A 20675-nucleotide genomic window follows, 5' to 3' on the forward strand; every position below is an offset into this window, starting at 1 on the left:
CATCACTGGTCCAATGTCCCTCAGCCTCTGTGGGACAGTGCACCACAACCCAGAACTCCTTCCTCCTGGGGGGACCAATTGGTCTCCTGAAAACCACACCCTCCGCACAATCCTTCCGTCTAGATGGCATTGGGATTAGCATCGGCCCTGGCACACCATGCGCTAAGCAGCCAAGAGCAAAAGTGGGACTTGGCTCCTGAGGCTGCAGGGTCAGCTTCGGGCCTTTCTCAGCTCAGCAGAGCCCAGGTTTAGAGAGTCACGACCGGGAAGAAACTCCTCCGTGGGTGCAGACTGTTGAGCAGGCTGCTCATTGGGAAGGGGCTCGAGGCTGAGTTACCAGCTACCCTTCTCCACCGCATTAGGCTGTTTCTGTTGGTGTCTGTCTATCCCAGCGTGACAAGGGAACTTCCCCAGATGATGTCTGGGTTTTCAACCCATCATTTTGTCAATGACATGTATCATCTTCACATGCCTGGCACAGTCTAGCGACAAACGGCCCGATTGTGCTTGTTCGTGACTGAAGTCAGATTTGTTTTCACACTAAAAGGTCTCTGAGGACCTTTCTGCTAAAGCACTTCTGAGCCTTGCAGCTCGCCGGCTGCCTCGCAGTCGGACAGGACGCGGTCAGCTGTCCAGTGTGCTGGGAAATGGGGCTACCCGCTGGCCAGCCGACCGGCTGCGCGGCAGGCCCGCGTCCTGAGGACACGGTTCAGGTCTAAGTCCCTCGAGGTATTTTGTTCGCCACCATCGCGCTTTACTTTTAGATGAAAAAGCAAAAGGCTGTGAGCTCAATCACCTGTTGGTCCACCTTTTCATTGGGAGACACTTTGGCCATGTGCTGTTAGGTTTTCTTTGCAGGAGACGCAGTTCTGCTTTTTTTCTGCATGCAGGAGACATGTGGCGCCGCAGGCGGTAAGCAGTTTAAAAAAGCAAAGTGAGGGAAAGTGAAATGCAAACTCCGCCTCTGACTTGCCAAATGCAGACGTCTTGAGATTGGGTACTGACCTAATAGGATGTTATTTTGTAGTATCTCAAACTTTGTAAGTAAATACCATTACTTTTATATGGAAATTTTATAGAAGAGCTATTTCTGTATACTTAAGTATTCCTGGACGTTTTGCAGTTGCTCCCAGTAGATACCCAACGAGTCCTGAGCAGGGTCCCTCTGATGATGGCTCAGGGACGCCTGCGGCAGCACTGACGGGGCGGGGGAAGTTCCGCATCCCACGCCCGCCCCAGGCTCTCAAGCTCTGGAGCCAGGCCTGGGGAGCTACACTTAATAAACTCTGAGTGATGCTTCTGTCCATTAAAGCGTGAGTACCTTTGTCCATCCGGGAAGAGTAAAAGAAGGAAAGAAAAAGCATCAGAAATGAGTATCAGTTGTGCTTGAGGGAAAAAATATCAAACCGTTGTATGATTTGAATGAGATGTACTATAAAAAAATAAATAATTTTAAATGATGTTGGCCTCATGATTAGCGGGCGGGTGGGGGGTCAGCGGATATTGTGGTGCACTGTCCCACTTTAGGACCGAGACGCCCCGCCCCCCACAGCTGAGCCCCTCCCCCAGGAACTGCAGCCCGCGAGGGGGAACAAAGCCCAGCCTCCTGGCCCCAGTTTGGGGTCTCTGAAGGGCCACCCCAACTCCAGAGCTCCTCGTGGAGTAGGCCAGTTCCCCTGGCAATGGCATCGAAGTTCAGCTTCCTCCTCCACCCCGTCCTGCTGCCCTGGCACTCGACAGGTGGTGCCCCCAGGAGCACCCGCCAACACAGGGACCCCCCCCCCCCGCCTGGTTCCACCTGAGATGGAAATTGTTCGGCTACGTAAAAGGCTCTCCACGCTCACTCACGACGTATACGCCCCTCCGTTCACTGTGGCATTCATTGTTCACAACAGCCGAGACGGGCAGACAGTCTGCCTCCGTGTCCTTCAGCGGACGGTTGGCTAACGAAGATGTGCTGCGTATATGCGACAGAATACGACTGGGCCATAAAAAACCAGTTTTTGTGACAACAAGGATGGAGCTTGAGAGAATTGTGTTAAATGAAATGTCAGGCAGAAAAGGACAAGAACCATCTGATTTCAGTCAGATGTGGATTTTAAGGCAACGCCACAGCCGCACAGATAGAACAAAATGCTGGTTTCCAGAGGGGGACGCGGAGGGTGGAACACAAGTGATGGGAGGAGGCTAGACTTCGTGGAGAGCACGCAAGCAGAGGATGCAGGTGTATTACAACGATGCCCAGCTGAAATTTGTAGAATGTTATTAACCAATTTACCCCCAATAAGTGTAATCATAAATGGAGAAAAGTTCTGAGCTCGAGGCCTATGACTTTATATCTTTTCAAGGTCGGTTTAGAAGATAACATCATAAAGAATAACGTCTTTACAATCCCAGACACGATTGGCCTGAATATGAGTTTTGCACGAAACCTGCACGGAAGAGCCCGGCAGCGTTTGGCTGGGCCCCAGGGATCGCAGTGCTCCCGCGGCACCCCGTCTGCAGTTTCTGCCGGCCTCGGGGAGAGGCGGAAGCCCCTGAAAACAGGATCCCCCACATTCCTCCAACAAGCCAAGCAGGGTGCATGGTGGGCTTGTGGGCCGTAAGGAGGTACAGAGGGTTCAGAGCAATTTGGGCACCATCGAATGGGGCCAGGTCTTGAAGACACACCAGGACATGACTCAGAAAGCGTCACTGGGACATTAATGTCTGTAAGGAAGGCATCTTCACGTAAGACTCTCAGGAGTCCCACAGATAAAGTGCGTGGTGGTGGTGGTGCGGGGTGTCTGGTGTGGCAGTGAGGAGCCCCTGCCCACTCCCTCATCCCAGGGATGCACCCGAGCTGGCGTCACACCCTCTCTGCCCCTTCTGCCCCACAGTGCCATGTGGTAAATGTGTCCAAGGACCCATGGGAACAACACTGGGTCGTTTGGTCATAAGAAAGTGCTTTTGCCATTGTGACTATGTGGGGAGATGCTGTGAGGGACACTTGGGAGTGTCATTGGTAGCCATCAACACAGCCCGCAGCCACTGGACACTTTGCTGACCAGGGAAGTTGTCTCCAGAGCCCAACAGCCATTTACTTCAACACCCAGCTTCCAGAGCCAGGCTCAACTGAGGTGACAAAGTGTCAGAGAGAAGACAGCCTCAACCAAGGAAGCCTTCTCCAGGGGACAGAACCCAACCAACAACCAACTTTGAGTTCCCACTTCCAGAAGCATCTTCTTCCCCGTCCCGTGACGCATGAACTTCTTCCGTTTCTGTGTCTTCACTGGGGCGCTGGCTCCTCTTACCCGAAGGCACCTCCCGCCTCCCCGTGTTCTCGCTCCACCTCTCACTGTGCACTATTGCCAAATGCCTGGGAGCTCGACCTTCTCTTCCTGGGAGGACTTTCCAGCTTCTTGCTGGAACTTGCTTTTAATTAATCTTCTCCGAGTGCAAAATGCAGGGTGGTAAGGGAAGGCCTGGATCCAGGTGGGCAAGACCAATCCCAGTTAATGCAAAGCAGAATTGGTCATAACCACGTTCTCACTTTCATGCAAATCAGTTTCTGACATTTCCAGCCCTGGGCACAGCGGCTGCTACCCAACCACTTCCTTCGTGCTTGTTTAACCCCTACCTTGCTCAAGGGGCCCGAAGTATTCTGACATCTACTGCACCGCGCTCGGGAATGCGTTTTCCTCTTCCATGCCCTTGCACTTGGCCGTGGCCCCCAGTGGCCAGAACTCAATTAGAATTTGTGAGAAGAATGTGTGCTAAAGCCTGAAAATGACGGTCCTGAAAGGTCCACCTGCACAGGAATTATTTTCAGGTTCTGCTAACAAATAAACAGATGTTTTTAAAGCTCCGGCGAACATGGGTTTGCAGTGGGTCTTGAAGCTGAAAACAACGAAAAGCGCTTTCGCAGGCTGCGTTTCTAAAGCATCGAGGTATTGTCGGCAGAGGCAAGGCCTTTCTGCCAGGACAGCTATTATTCTGCGTGACGGGCTCCAGCCCATCTGACAATCACCTACAAAAGTGGACAGTTTCCTCAAGTTGGATCCAAATCCAGCTCACAGGGCCCTGGCTGGACAGCTCATTTGGGTGGAGAGTCGGCCTGAGGCACCAAGGTTGCGGGTTCAGTCCCCGGTCAGAGCACGGGGAGGAAACAGCCGGTGATTGCCTAAGTAAGTGCAACAAGCCCATGTCCCTCTCCCTCGCCCCCTCCTCTCTCCAAAATCAACAAATTCAGTGAACTGTTAAAGATGGCAATAAAAATGACAGATTTCTATTGCTGTAAATACTTTAGGAAACTATTTTCAGGAACTAAAGCCAACACGAGCACTTGGACCCTCCTGGAAGTCGGAGAGAGGCTGTGAAACGATGCAGGCCCGCAGACCGCCGGCAGGGGCGGGAGGTTAGCATCCCTCCACCCTCCTACTCTCCTCCAGTACAGGAGCCGGCCAAGTGAGAGGGGACTTGCTGGCTCACCATGGCGTAGGCTCAGACCCTAGCAGCTGGCAGTCCCAGGGCTCTGGCCTCAGCCCTCCCTGAGAGCCCTGGAGACAGCCCGCCGGAGGAGGGGTCTGTCCTCACAGACAGCGCTTGTTGAAGGGCCACACCGGCTCTGGGGGGCTTCCAGAGGCAGTTTCCCAAGTACGTTTCTGAAACTAGGCTCAGGGTCAGCATCTCAAGGGCAGCTCTTACCTGCCCCTGGGGCCATACCGGGAAGCACGTCTCTACGTTGATTATGCAGATGAACAGGGTCTGGCCGGAGAAATCCAATTGCCAGGAAACAGTCCCTCTGGTCCTCCCCCACACTTCCTTGCCGCATCCCCTCTGAGAGGTTGCTCAGAGCCTGGACGACTAAAGTGTGAGCAATCGCAGGGGTGGGGCTGGTCCAGGCGGTGGGTGCCTGCTGGGGCAGGCTGGGGCTACTCCCAGTCATCCTGACAAAGGACAGACGCAGAGCGATGGGAGAAAAGGCTGGGAGAGATCCCGTGGGCAGAGAAAGCACACAAGTGAAAGTTTCAACATCTACATAGCGTCCCAGGGCCAAGGGCCACCAGCCAGCCGCTGGCTTGTCTTCCTCCAGGTGCTGAGGGAGGGGCAAAACTCTAGCATCAGCTGCAGCGGCTGGTCAATAGACACACAATCTCTTTTGTGTTGTTGTTGTTGTTGTTGTATTTTGGTTTTTGTTTGCAAGACTCAACAAATACCAACTGACGCACTAGGAGTCCCTGATTCAGTTAAAGCCCTGCTGGCTATAACTTGATGGTTTCTACTTCTTTGATAGCCTTGGATGAGCTGCCATTTGAGGAATTTATTATATATACAAGGTGTATCCAGAAGGTATCCAGACATGTAATAAGAAAAATAGAGACATTTATTGAAGAAGATACAAGATTCAAGAAACATTGTACACAGGACAATGATGCTTCAGTCCCCTTCAAAGTAGGACCTCACACAGTTCTCCCAATTGCTATCAGCTGCCCCGTAGTATTTTCCTGAATCTCATCGAGGCTCTGACATCTCTTCCCTTTCAAAGGTGATTTTAGTTTGGGAAAAAGCCAGAAGTCACAGGGCGCCAAATCTGGGCTGTAGAGGGGCTGAGTCACCTGGGTGATTTGATGTTTTGCCAAAAAACTGCACGAGACATGATGCATGAGCAGGCGTATTGTTGTGATGAAGCTGCCAATTACCAGTTGCCCACAGCTGCAGCCTTCTGAATCATCTGTATAGTTTCTGCAGAGGAATGTTTAACACAAAATTTCATGCAGATTCTTTGCTCTACTCACTTATTTTGAATGCGGTGGCCACACAGTATACACGCTCACTCAGTGGCATCTACCGCCCCCTGACTAGCACAGTGAAGTCGTCATTGTTCACACATGCGCATTCCAGTCCACTCTCCTTGGCTGCCAGGTTATGTGGATGTTGTGCAAACCATTCTCGTTATATTAACAATGGCTGTATTAGAGTAGAATAAGCAGCCAGAAGGGAAATAAAGGCAGGAAGGAGGGAAGCTCTTGAAATGCTATATATTGTCTCCACTATCTGGGAAAGAAAGCATTTGAAACTGTGCTTTCATCCCAAGGCCTGAAAGGCCAAACAGGGGCCATAGTGCCCAAAGGAAGAAGCTGGTTAACACCTTTGGGTATTCAGCACCCACAAAGCTGGCACCACATTTACCTGTCAATTAATATGTAAACCCCTTACTCCTGACCTCGCCAACTATATAAGTCCTTAGAACAAAGTATTCGGGACTTGGTGGGCTTGGGGGCTTAGCATTCTTGGCTCTCTGGATACCTGGCTTCTGGCCACACACGTGCTTGCCACCCACCCTCTCACCACCCCTACAATTGCCACCCTGGCCTTTGGCCACCCTTGCTCTCGCCACCCTTACCCTGCTTCACCCTGAACCTATGCCTTTCAGCCCCGACCCCCACCTTATCTAAGCCTGTTCTCTTCCATGAGAACGGATCACCAATAAACCCTGCTTGCATGCTCATAGATTTGCTGTTCCACAATTCTTTACAGCATTGGCAAAAAGAACCAGGTCTTGCCCTGGCTGGTGTGGCTCAGTGGATTGAGCATGGGCCCGTGAAGCGAAGGGTTGCCGGTTCAATTCCCAGACAGGGCACATGCCTGGGCTGTGGGCCAGGTCCCCGGTAGGGGGTGCTCAAGAGGCAACCACACATTAATGTTTCTCTCCCTCTCTTTCTCCTTCCCTTCCCCTCTCTCTAAAAATAAATAAATAAAATCCTAAAAAAAAAAAAAAAAACAGGTCTCTCCCGGTAATAGCTGGACTTTTCCCCAAGAGACCACATATATATTCATTCTAAGTCTCATAAAATATTTCCTGTGCATAATCTTATACCAAAATCCCAATTTTTTTGGGTACGATTTTGTTGTGCTGAATAAGCAGGATTAGAATACACTCTGCAGTTGACAGTCTGTTAACTTTCTTGACAAATTTGTAAGTGAAGAGAGACATCACCCTCAGTGGAGAAAGCAAGGGACTACGCCCACCTTTCCCCGTCCCCTCCTGAGAGCCTCTGTGTGTGCGTGTGTGTGTGAACATGCGCGTGTGCAGACACGGTGGGTGGTGAGGGCACTGGAAGGGCCGCCGTGGCTGGAATGCTCCCTCGCAGGAGGGAAGTTGCCGCAGCTCGTGGGCTCGGGCACCAGCCGCCAGTGCCCACCCAGGAACTCTCAAACTCCACCGCCAGTCAGGGGGAAACCGGTGAAAATCTTTTTTCTTACCTGCAAGTAGGAACTTGTTATACATGGAATTCCTTTCATCTTTGTAAATTCAGGGTCTGGTATAGCAGCTGATACATAATGCTAGGTTCTCAGTCTTTATTGAACGAATGAATGAATGAATGAATGAATGAGTGAACTACATATTCTTTCAAAGTATGTTGACCTTCTGGCTAGTTTGGCGAATCAAATAGCTCTCTCCCCGTCAGCACGGGTGACCTGGCCAAAGCTTGGGTAAGCCTGAAAAGCTGTCCTTTACTTCTCCATGTTCTCATTTCTGCCGGACTGAGTCAACAGAGGACAAGATGGGGGAGAGTGAGAAGTGGCACAGGTGTGGCATTTGCCTGGCTTTAGGAGTGAGTGGGTGGCTGTGGAAAATAAGCTGATTCAAGCAGAAGACACCTGACTCTTAGGAAGAGGGAGCAGGCACGCAGTCACTTCCGCTCTGGGTACTTGCCCACCAGCCCACTGAGCTTCCAGTCAGCCCAGGCCCCTGCCAACCGTACCCTTTCTCTCCCCCCACCCCAACCCCGGAAGCTTAGTAGTTTCTTTTCTATAAGGAAGAGACCATGGACACTAAAGGGCTACATGTCCTTGACAGGTCCCAAACCAACGTGGACTGTGTTTCAGATCTGGGGAGGCTGATTCATGCACCGGCCCCCGGCCAGGCACCAGGTGGCTCTCTGTGCCCGCGGCTGCCCTGAACACGCTCGTTCTAACCAGCAGCTGCAGGATGCCTCCATGCTCAAGTGTGGGCAGCTGTTCCCAGGAGGACACGTGCCCGGGGAAGCCAGGGAGCCTGGGGAAAGCGCTTTTTGTACATTCGAAGCCAGATGACTGAGAACTACACCAAGAAGCCCGTAATCCTTGCAGCTGCTTCCCATGTGAAATGCTCTGCAATGGCTCCTCTGAGGAGACGCCCGCAATGGAGGAGGAGAGTGACCACCCCATGGTCATAGAACCACCAAGTCACTTACAGAGAGAGGGTCCCAATTCCGGCCACGGCTCTCCACACCCAATCTTTGTTTCCGGGGAGGAACACGCCTTAAGTGCCAGAGAAGCCAACACAAGGCATCTGAGTCTGAGTTCTGGAACGTTCACCCCCACCCCATCCTTAAGTTCAAAGACAGTCATGTTTGAGACCCCTGATGGAGCAAGATGCCTCTCCGCCACTCCAGGGAACGGCCACACAGCTGAGCGAGTCCCCTAAGCTGCAAAGCTGACGGCAGAAGTGAGGGCACAGGAAAGGCGCCTGGGCGGATGAGGATGCCTGTGGCTGGAGCACAGCGCGCAGGAGGGAAGAGAGAGATAAACTGTTCCCAAATAACTACTCTTTTTCAACAATAACAATAAGTTGCTAAGACATAATTGCCAGGCACTATTCTAAGCACTTAGCCCTATTTAACAAACTCTGAAACAGAGAGGTTTTAAGTTATCGCCCAAGGACACACAGCTTCAGCAAGGGGCAGGGAAAGGATTTAAAACCAAGCAGTGTGGCTCCAGAGTGCGCTCTTACGATCCTAGCCCCTGGAAGGCAGTCTCCACACCTGTAAGTGTTTGGCTCAAGTTTTACACAAACGAATCCAAGTCAAATGGGCTGTCATTTGGCACAGAGTTGGTGGTAGATGTGTGTGTGTCGGGGAGGGGGGCGGGCAGCTCTCTGGGTTCAGAGGAGGATGAAGATGATGATGAGAGTGCAGAGGACTCAGAGGAGCACATGGATGAGTGAGGACAATGAGTCACCTGAGGATGGAGAGGTCAAGGAGGTGGGCGTGAAAAGCAAAGGACAGGACCAGGACCAGGGGGCGACCTAGGGGGACCAGGCAGGGCGGCCTCAGGGAGATTCCAGACCGGCCCGGACTAGCCGGTCCCCCCTGGCAGAGCCAGCCGGCTGTCCCAGGGCCTGAAAGCGTCCCCGCAGGCCCATACTCAGCTGCTGCCAGGCCCTGGTCTCCTTGGCCCCTGCCAGGCCATCTGCTTGCCCTTGAATCCCCAGGGCCCGCGCTCAGCCCCCCTTTCCGGCCAGTACCTCACCCCATGGCTGCCAGGGGTAGTCCCTTTCTAGCTGTCTTTAATAAAAACACAGGACTGATTTTTTTTAATTCCAAGGAAACCCCCTAAGAACTAGAGCAAACATCAGAAATAAGGACCGAAGGAGACATGCAGGCACCCTCTGAGGCGGGGACCAAAGGCGAGGAGAGTGCGGTTCCTGCCCGAGGGGGGCTGACAATCACAGCTTCGCAGACTTGATATAGATCAGCGTCACAAAACAGCGCGACCAATCACGTCTGAACTGCAGACGGACGCACTGACCCGCTGAGGGCCACCACCCAGATGGCTTTGAGCCTCGGGTCTCTGGGGCGAGACAGTGTGGTGGAGGCTCATTCCTGGCAGGCGGTGGGGACAGTCAGAGCCTAGCACTGCCAGTGGACCCAGTGGACCCAGTGGACATGAGAGTCACACAAAAGATGGCAACATAGCACGTGGAGGGAGGATAAGGGGGCGACAGGCCGTTGTCTGAGACTGGTCGTCTGTTCCCCGTGACAGCTTAGAGAACAGACCATCTCCTGCACTGTCCCGGGCCTCCCTAACTAGAAAGAGCATCGTGGAAAGACACCCATGAACACCCACTCCTCCAGAGAAAATGGGCTGTGGCTGGTATTTGCACCTGCGGTCTCTTCCACTAGCTACGGTTCCTCTAGCAAAGCGGCCCCAGAGGTCTGGGGGTCCCCGAACCCGGCTGACGTTCGGGGTCTGCGATATGGAACCGCCAGACTCATGGCTGCAGGGGCAGACCCTCTTCTCCGCAGGGTCTAGACGACAAAGTACCACATGTGCAGTTTTCTTGTCTTTTGTTAATCCTCACCTGAGAATACTTTGTTAGTGATTTTAGAAAGAGGGACAGAGAGCGAGAGACCGATGGGAGAGAGAAATGTTGACTGGTTGTACCCTGACCTGGGACTGAACCCGCAACTCATGTGCCTCCCACCAGGAATTGAACGGGCGACGCTGAACGGGCGACGCTCCGCCTTGCGGGACAATGCTGCAACCAAGCCAGCTACCCAGCCAGGGTCTTTGCACTATTTTTAGACCTTTACAAATACACCTGTCAACATCACAGTATTCTCTTCCAACTAATATGGATTGTTTTTAGTATGAATTTTTGACTTCTGTTTGCTGTCCAGGCTAACTAACCTTCTCATCCTTTGCAGTTACTTGTCAGGGATCTGATGGGATCTTCTCCAATCCTTTGTTGTTTTAGCCTATTTGTATAGTAAGAGCCAGTGACCTCAAGGTGTGCTTGTAGGCATGTCACTGCCATCCCTTCTGGGTGGCTCCAGCCTCAAAGGAATTTACCATCAGTTGTAACTTGTCTCCTCAGAAAGAGGCTCCACGGACCTAGGAGCCCGCACAGCGCACCTGGGGACAAAGGCGAGCACTGCAGAGCTTGCCAGACCAACCACGGCCCCAGCACTTCGCTCCCAGCGGCCATCGCCCTCTAGGAAGAGCAGAGAGGACTCCACGCTCAGGGCCTGACCAGAAGTGGGTTCAGCCTTGCTGCGTGGGCAGCTGCAAGGCTATAGCTCCATGAGGGTGGGACTGAGTTGTGCTCCTAGTGCAGCCTGAGCTCCTGGCCCAGGGCCTGGCGCACGCTGGGTGCTCAACAAACATTACAAATGAAAGAACCAAAAATGTAAATAAATAGATGAGCCTACACCTTCTCACTAAGAACTGAGAGCAGCTTTGCGCAGTGTTTTCTTCATTGACGAGGTGGGTTTCCTTCACCTCCAGCCTGGTGGCCACCAGCTGCTTACTTTTCATCCAGTTGGGGACAAAGGGGGTGCTGGTAAGGACCTTGTTAATGGCCAGGCCTGCAGTGTGCCATCATCAGGAAGCTGGACCCATGGCTGCAGGCCCTTGTCCTCCCACAGGGCCACAGAAAGGAGCAGAACTAATGAGAACACCATACAGGCTTGCTCTGCGGGGCAGCCTAGGTAGCTGCAGGCCGGGGGTGCCCCCCCTGACAGAGGGGGCTGCTCCTCCTTAACCTTCGAAGGTTATTTCACAGCTGCATGGTATCTATCCCAGGCCTTCCTTCCGCCAGCTCCCACTTCCTCCAGCCCTTGCCCTGGCTCTGAAGGCCAGGCACAGCACTGCCCGCGATGGTACACAGAGCCCTGTGCTCCCATGTGGTCCTCAGTGCAGCAGCAGCCACCCCAGCAGCCCCTGGGCGCTTGTTAGGAATGCAGAATCCCAGGCCCCAACCCAGTCATTGCTGGGTCATCACATGCAGTTTAAATAGGGTCCCTTGAAGAGTCACAGGCATGCTAGGTTTGAGAAGTACTGGGTTGGAGGATATAATCGTCACTGAGAAAAGGGCCATGTTAGTTCTCTATTCGCTGCCATAAGAAATGACCACAAATTCAGTGGCTTCAGATGGTACCTTCCCTTCCCGTTTCCATGGTCAGCAGTCTGGGCCCAGTGTGGCTCTGCTGGGCTCTCCTCTGGAGCCTTGGGGGCACATTTAGCTTCCAGAATTGACTTCCTCCTCAGGTTTCCTGCACGGCCCCCTTCACCTTCAAGATAGCAACAGTGCATGCAGCCCTCCTACTTCAGGCTCTGTGATGGCATCAGGCCCTCCGCCAATCCAGCATACTCCATTTAAAGGCTAGCTGATTAGTAAGTAACCTTAGCTTTATCTTCCAAGTCCCTCTTGCCACATGGCAGGACACCAGAGGCGACAGAGCCAAATCAGGATTCATCATCTCAGGAGTACGCCCCCAAGTGCTCTTTCTTACTGTGAATGTGAGACAGGGAGGGAGACATTGATTGGTTTGCCTCTCGCTCGTCTTGACCAGGGACTGAACCCACAGCCCACACCTGTCCCCTGACCAGGAGTCAAACCAGCGACCTTTCGCTTCGCAGGATGACACCCAACCGAATCACACCGGTCAGGGCTCCACAAGTTTAATATTAATAGGTCAGCTGTCAATTTGCTCTCGCCCAGGCCACACGAATAATCCGAAAGGCTGACTCAGGAGACAGTCTCTTATCATGCTGTTTTTTTGTGCTGGAACACAGTCCCTGCCAGTCTTGACTCCCAAGTGACTTTTGATTGTTTCTAAAAAGTCCATCCTCCATGGACAGATCCAGCCATTTCTGACAATGGTCAGACTATACTCCAGGCTCCTGAAGGTAAACCCCGAAGTCCTTCCCAGAAAGTTCTGAAGGTTAGAAACGTGGTAGCGTAACTGGTCCAGAGGAGCTTATTTGAAGGACAATGGTCACTGGGATATGAGGAAACTGGTTCACTCAAAAAGCAGACACACTGCGTTCTAGTCCCGCCTGACACCCACCTTCGCAACCGGGAGCACGAGTGAAGCCTCCCTGCAGACGGACTCCCTTCTGGAAGCGCTGGCCACCTGCTTAGTGAGCAGCACCCGAGGCCACTGCTCAGAACACAGCTCCGCCAGTGTGGCAACTGGTAGGATCTGGAAAACTCTGAAACCAGTTTAGCAAACTGTTCAGTTTTCTTTAAGCTCCAACTTGACAACTTCACTAAAGCAGAAACCAAGTGAAATGAAAACAATTCCACGCGGACTGCTTCAAATTCACATATTCGTGACACCCCCTCGCGTACAAACCTGTGGCACGAGGCTGTGCACAGACAGCGAAGACTTCGGCTCCTTTCGCCAGCCCTCGTCCCAGCCCCCATCCCGAGGGGAAAACAATCGCTCCCACACAGCAGCGAAGAGGCCCGACACACGCCACTTCCAGTCGCCAGGAAGGACCCGCCCCTGCACTCTGCAGCCTCGTGAGGGCGGGTGAGCCCTTGGCAGCTAATGTGAACGTGGGCTACTTGTTGGCACTGCATGTGAACTTCCTCACTCAACCCTTGCAGCCCTCGGGGGTGGCATTACCCTCAATTTACCGTTAGGAAGAGAACTGCGTAAGCTTTTTAAGCATCAACCGTAAATCAGGATTTGGAGCCAACTCTGCCTCCCTCTGCCCCTGAATGAACTATCACGAGCAGATTCTCTCGGAATTTCTCTTCCAGCAGACTCTATGTGGGAAGTCCTCCTCCCAGGCTGCATGTAATTTCAACTCCTTAATCGTTAAGGAGTAGTTACATTTGTACAGTTCTAAAATTATTTCGGCCCTTTGAAGGCAACTAGGAGGCTGATGTGACCCCCTGGTGAGAATGAGCTTGACACCCCTGATCTATGGTCTGAAATACTTTTTAAAAAAGATTTTTATTTATTTCTAGAGAGAGGGGAAGGGAGGGAGAAAGACAGGGAGAGAAACATCAGTGTGTGGTTGCCTCTCACATGTCCCCAACTGGGGACCTGGCCCACAACCCAGGCCTGTGCCCTCAGCGGGAATCGAACTGGCAACCTTTTGGTTTGCAGGCTGACACTCAATCCACTGAGCCACACCAGCCAGGGCTGAAATACTTTTTATAAGTGATTTAGTCCCAGCACTAATAATCCATTTGCTACTTTTTTTTACATTATAAAAAGGTTTTTTTTAGTTTTTGTTATTCAATTACAGTTGTCTGCCTTTTCTCCCCATCCCTCCACCCCACCCCAGAAAAAAGTTTGTGTTCTTAAAATGATCAATAAAGTAAAAAATAACTTTACACAAAACCCAAGACAACTTTTCAAAACCACTTTTATTTTCTTTTCCCCTTCATACCCAGAACTCCTCCACACACGATTTTTGCAGCTGTAAAGTCACTTCGTGTTGGTCAGGTACCATTTCACCCCTAAAACCTTGCTGGCTTCAAAATATGACAGTTAACCAGTGTTAAATCTATAAAATATTTACATGGCACAGCACATTAAGCTTTAGACACTTGGCAATTAAACCACGTAAAAACAGGACAAGACCCCGTGTTCAGAATCAGGTGTTCACAGCCCCCGGTGGGTGACTGTACAATGGTTCCCAAAGGCAGCAGAGGCAACAGGCAGTTACTTCAGAGGACAGCGAACACTACGGTCTGGACGCACATCACAATGTTACCCAGTGTCGTGTACCACCCCACCTCTCTCTCAGGTGGTCTCATAACTCTAGAACGTCAGGTCCAGCTGATAGAAAATGAAGACAGACAACACAACATTTACTCTGTGGACGCTTTCTAACTCCTACTACGCACGCATTGTGATTTTGAACGCAACTCGTCCTAAAAACTTGTCACGGTCATCATGGTTTTTCAGGTTGGGTGAGTCAACAATTTTGCACTCGACTGTTGCTTCTTTTGGGGCACTGCTAGCACCAAGGCTGAGCTGGACAGCAACTAATGGCTGTAGATAGCCCACCTGGTAAATAAAGAGGAAAAGATATCAATCATCCACAGTAACTCCATCTCTACTTCACCAACCGTTGGTTTACTCTAGAAAATGTTGAAACAACATTTTAATCTATTAATTAGACCTATTACTTTCCATTCTCTATCTTTTACTTGAAACTGGATGTTCATTTACTTTCACTTAATTTTTATTAATACAAGCTTGGCTCTGAGTGCCCCATGGGTTGCGGTTGTGCAGCGCTTCACCATGGGCGTTTCTCAGGTATTCCACGATCTTGGCTTGAGTTTCCCTTCACTCAAAGTTGCTCAAGTCAAGGTTTCAGCTCCCTCACTCTTTGGAAATTTATTTTAATAATTATATTAGTTATTGCATTGTGATCAGAAAGTATCAGTTACAATATATTTCCACTTTACGAAAATTTAGGATGTATTTCTTTTTTAAGATTTTATTTATTTATTTTTAGAGTGAGGGAAATGAAAGGAGAAAGCGAGAGAAATATCAGTGTGTGAGAGACACATCCATCCGCTGCCCCTCGCCTGCCCCCAGCCAGGGAACGGGGCCCGCAAACCAGGCACGTGTCCCGACGGGGAACCGAACTGGTGATCTTTCGTTTTGCAGGACAATGCTCAAGTAACTGAGCCACGCTGGTAAGGGCTAGAATGGTTTTTTTTTTTTTTTTAATGATAAATGTTTGTGACCGTTGCAGCTGTGCTTGAGGGCATGCATTGTATTATGATGTTTGATAAATACGCGTAAGATCTGCCTTACTGATGACACTGCTTAGGTCTCCCCTGCATCCCCGACCTTTGACTGCTGTGAAACCGGGTGCAAACACACTCAGCTGCTGCACTGTCAGCGTGATTTCTAAATAAGTTGTTCACTGGAAGGAGCCGGGGGCTGACTCCAGGCCGGGACAGGCCAAGTACAAGACGGACCTGGACTATGTTGTGGTGCCAGAAAGGAAGGAAGCGCTCAGACTCATGGGGTCATGGCGGACGGACAGAGAAGCGCCTGAATGTCTCCCACCAGTGAAGTCTGCCACAATTTTAGCACCGCAGTAAATGATTATAACCCCCTGAATAAAATAAGAACCCATGAAAACATACTGACACACATAAATAATAAGTGGTAGGGGAGAAAAACTCCTTCCTTAGAGTAGAATACCAACTAGTAAATGGAAAAAGGAGAGATGTAACTAGAAAACACTCGGGAACAGTTCTATTGACTGATACATGTGAAGGCTACGGGAGAAACAGAATTGTACAGACTCTCGAAGTATCCTCCCTAGATGATACTTATTTATTTCAACAGGGAAAAAAAAAGTGACTTGACAGAAACCTGGCTGACACCCCCTTAACCAAGTGGTCACGGTCACCATCACCATCAGTGGGGCTCATCAGCACCGTGTCCCTCCTGATCGGCTGTTCTGAGACGGACACGACACTCCTGCTGAGGCACATTTGCCAAAATGTGTGCCCTGCATTTATTCACGACGGCATCAACAAACTCCAAGCTGAGAAGAAGGCCCGTGCTCGTTTTTGAAGAGTCCAAGGCGTGACCCGGACTGAGGTACTGTCCGAGTTACCGGTGACTCAACGTGTCAACAGCGGGGCAGCCTGGGGTTGGAAAACACCTTTCCCATTCCTGTGGAGACCACCACTGGAACAACGGGGGGATCTCCACAAGGTCCATGGACTGGACAATAGTATCCTCTTAATGTTAATTTCCTCTGACAACTGTATTAAGGTTACATAAAGTAATGTCCTTATTTTTAGGGAAAAACACTCAAACATTTAGTAAAGAGGCACCAAATTTATAACTTAGCCCCAAATGGTTCAGGGGAAAAAAAATTATATATAAATGGAGACTGTTATATGAGATAAAGTATTAACATTTGGGATATCTGGGTAAAGGGTCAATGGAAATTCTTTCTACTACTACTCTAGCCAGTTTAAGTGTGACATTATTTCAAAATAAAAAGTTTTGTAAGTAAATTATCTCTGGGTAATGAGCTTTATTTTTTGACTACGTCTCTATATTCTTGAAACAGTCACATCCTAGATAATGACAGAGATAACGGTGTTTTCTGCCTGGACGGTGCGATCTGAATGGGAGATTCGGAATCTCAATTGGCCACCGCGATGTGCGCTTGAACACCAGAACAGAGGGTGCGCAAGTTACACAAGACACGTCTACAGACCCCAGACAAGCGACACTTTAGTACAGGTGAGCCACTTCCCAAGAGTCCCAGTCACTTAAGAACTTCTAAGTACTTACATGCAGTTTCTTCCCATAATATGGAAAATATTTTAAGTCTAGATTTCCCAGGGCAGGATAAGGTAATAGAGTCGTGTTTTCACCCTAGAGTTGAAAGCCGAAACAAAACTTTTTAGGTCACAAAAAAGCGAATTAAAAACTGTACTTATATTACAGAGCATCAGTTACGAACGACGTGGGGAAACCACAATGCTGCTCCAACTGCGCCAGTTACAGGAGTGGCTTTGAGAAGAGACTTGCTCATCTTGATTTAAACTTCTTGCAACAAACTATCCTCACTCTTACATTTCCTGACACACACAGGCTTTTCTGTGGCAGTTCCCTCTGACTTACAGCCAGACCGGCTCAGGCACTGTCTGTAAAATCTTGTCTTCCAACCACCAAATGCCAGTTCTTTGGCTACTTGGCAGCAGAAACGGAGACTTCCAGCCAAGGTGGAGGCGTAGGTAGATATACTTTGCCTCCTCACAAAACCACAAATTAAAAAAAAAAACAGAACTACCAGAAAATTAAACTGTATGGAAGTACGGCACCCAAGGAGTTAAAGAAACATTCATTCAGACTGGTAGGAGGGGCAGAGACGGTAGTCGGGGTGGAGAGGACGAGTGGCAAGGCGGTGACTGGACGACTGGGCAGGCGAGGTAGTAGCTGGCGGTGCCACACTTGCATGCAGATAAACCAAGAGGAACAACTGGGGAGTGAGACAGACTGCACAACCCAGGGTTAGAATGCGGAGAAATAAAGCCTCAAAACCTCTGGCTGGAAAAACCTGTGAGGGTTGCAGCAGTGGGAGCAACTCCCAGCCTCATAGAAGAGTTCTTTGGAGAGACCCATGGGGCCCTATAATGTACACAAACCCATCCACCTAGGAATCAGCACCAGAAGGGTCCTATTTGCTTGTTGGTAGCAGAGGAAGTGACTGAAAGCCAGCTAAGAACTGAGCAAGGGGCACTGTTCCCTCTGACCCCTCCCCCACATATAGTGCCACAGTGCACCATGATGAGTTGCCCCTCCCTGGTGAATGCCTAAGGCTCCACCCCTTACTATGTTAACAGGTGTGTGAACACAAAGAAATATGGTCCAAATGAAAGAACAGATCAAAGCTCCAAAAATAGAACTAGGCAATGAAGAGATAGCCAACCTATCAGATGCAGAGTTCAACACACTGGAAATCAGGATGCTCACAGAAATGGTTGAGTATGGTCACAAATAGAGGAAGAAGTGAAGGCTATGCAAAATGAAATCAAGAAAAATATACAGACCCTGGCTGGTGTGGCTTAGTGGATTGAGTGCCAACCTGTGAACCAAAGGGTCATGGGTTCAATTCCTAGTCAGGGCACGTGCCTGGGTTGCGGGCTAGGACCTCAGTAGGGGGTGCACAAGAGGCGACCACACATTGATGTTTCTCTCCCTCCCTTTCTCCTTTCCTTCTCCTGTCTCTAAAAGAAAAATAAATAAGATATTAAAAAAATATACAGGGAACCAACAGTGAAGGGAAGGAAAACTGGGACTCAAATCAACAACTTAGAGAAGGAAGAAATAAACATTCAACCAGATCAGAATGGAGAAATAAGAATTCAAAAAAATGAGGAGAGTATTAGGACCCTCCGGGACGACTTTAAACATTCCATCTGAATCATAGGGGTGCCAGAAGGAAAAGAGGAAGAGCAAGAAATTGAAAAGTTATTTGAAAAAAACAATGAAGGGAAACTTCCCCAATCTGCCAAAGGAAATAGATATGTAAGTCCAGAATGCTCAGAGTCCCAAAGAAGTTGGATCCAAAGAGGAACACACCAAGGCACATCATAATGACATTACACAAGATTAAAGAGAAGGAGAGAATCTTAGAAGCAGCAAGAGAAAAGGGGACAGTTACAAACAAAGTGCCCATAAGACAATCAGATGATTTCTCAAAGGAAAACTTGCAGGCAAGAAGGGGCTGGAAAGAAGTATTCAAAGTCATGCAAGCCAAAGACCTACATCCAAAATTACTCTATCCAGCAAAGTTATCATTTAGGATGGAAGGGCAGACAAAGTGATTCCCAGATAAGGTCAAGTTCAAGGAGTTCATCATCATTAAGCCCTTATTATATGAAATGTTATAGGGACTTATCTATGAAAAACAAGATCAAAACTATGAACAATAAAAAATGACAACTCACAACTATCAACAACTGAAAAACAACAACAACAAAAACCAACCCAAAAAACAAACACAAACTAAGGAAACAACTAGAACAGGAAGAGAATCACAGAAATGGAGATCACATGGAGGGTTATCAGTGAGCGGGAGAGGGGAGAGTGAGGGAAAAGTTAAGGGGATAAGAAGCATAAATGGTAGGCATAAAACACACAGGGGGAGGTTAAGAATAGTATGGGAAATGGAGAAGCTGATGAACTTTCATGTATGACCCACGGACATGATCTAAGCAGGGGGAATGCGGGTGGGAGAGGGAGTGCAGTGTGGAGGGGAATAAAGGGGAGAAATTAATGGGACAACTGTAATAGCATAATCAATAAAATATACTTAAAAAAAAAAAAGAAAGAAACGCATCTGTGGACTTAGGACCGATGTACCCCAATGAATAAAGCACTGTCTCCAGACCGGAAGGTAATGGCGGCCACCACCTAGCGGGGCAGCAGGCCTGAGTTTCAGGTGAGTAGCAACCATGACTGCTGAGGAGGAAGTATGGTGACGTGGACAAAAACCATTAGGGAAAATTTAAGGTACTCCAAGCAAAAAAACCATTCTTAATCAATTTAAACACTACAGTTCCCTTAAATAAGTTTATGAGCAGAAGTATTATGAATCTATTAGAATTATATGCCAGGTATTTATAAGAACAGATAAACATGATAAATACACAAATCTAATCACCATCTTTAATCCAACTCATTCCTGCTATTTGTTAGCTATTTCTAGTATTCTTCTTAATAAGCAATTTATAAAAATTCTCTTGTAACATTCCAAATAGGTCTAATTTTAATGGCTGTAATCTTAACACATACTAGGTAACATATAGACAATGATTAAAATCAGTGGCAAGTTTACTAAGTACTAAGTAAAATGAAACATGACTAAATGCTCGAGTTCCTGAGTTGAATATACTGCATGTGTATTTCTGAAAGTACACACGCAACGCCACAGCTTATTTCGCTAACAGTCCTGCAGCACATGGAGCCAGGTGGAAGGGAAGCCAGGACGTAGCACGGGCCGTGGAGACCACAGCGAGGGCCGGTGCTCACGGCCAGCCCGCCGCCACGGGGACGGCGCAGAGGCTAACGGGGCTGAGAGAATGACCACTGTACGGGCCATTTCACATCCGCTCTTCCAACACCACCCTAGCACTGCAATTACTTTTTTAAAAAAATAGCATTTTATATCAGAGAAAAAATAGCCTCTTTAATGCAAGCGCTTTTCTGCACTGCTTTTGTATAAACTACTTTTCCTTAATATGAGCTTAAATTCACAAAAACAGAGATGTTCCCCCAAATGTAAAAGGTTTCCTTTGGGGTGGAGTTTATTTCAGTGTGAATTTCCAACCAGATACCACACTTCACTGACATCTACCTCATTCACTGAGGCCTGACAACCCATAGAAGGGCAGGATCGGGTACAAGGGGGTGAGCTGGGGCTCTGGGGAAAGGTCCCAGGCTCGAGGTTACCCAGGTGCGACAGACTCTTAACTGTTCTCTTGGTTTCTACCTGAACCCCAATGTTGTCAGGCTTTTACTTAAACCTGTATTTTATACCTTCTGTGAAGATAAGCATTTAGAAATTGTGAAATACTGAAATGCGTATCTCAATAATGATGCGCTACTTCAGGGTAAAGCGTACGTGTCATA

General features: G+C 49.3%; 1 protein-coding gene across 2 annotated transcripts in view; it reads right to left on the minus strand.

The window, feature by feature from the left end:
- Window positions 1–13897: 13897 nt before the first annotated feature.
- ATP1B3 (ATPase Na+/K+ transporting subunit beta 3) overlaps window positions 13898–20675 on the minus strand; it is a 43198-nt gene continuing 36420 nt past the window's right edge. Inside the window, exons 6-7 of one of the 2 annotated variants that reach the window (XM_024556408.4) lie at window positions 16830–16913; window positions 13898–14561 (exon numbers count right to left, since the gene is read on the minus strand). In XM_024556408.4, coding sequence (XP_024412176.2) covers window positions 14391–14561; window positions 16830–16913 — 255 coding nt within the window. In that variant the 3' untranslated portion in view covers window positions 13898–14390. The remainder of the gene's footprint in view (window positions 14562–16829; window positions 16914–20675) is intronic. The other variant, XM_053929289.1, reaches the window with a different exon arrangement.

The sequence above is a fragment of the Desmodus rotundus genome, chromosome 8 (assembly GCF_022682495.2).
Source record: "Desmodus rotundus isolate HL8 chromosome 8, HLdesRot8A.1, whole genome shotgun sequence".
NCBI classification, from domain to species: Eukaryota; Metazoa; Chordata; class Mammalia; order Chiroptera; family Phyllostomidae; genus Desmodus; species Desmodus rotundus.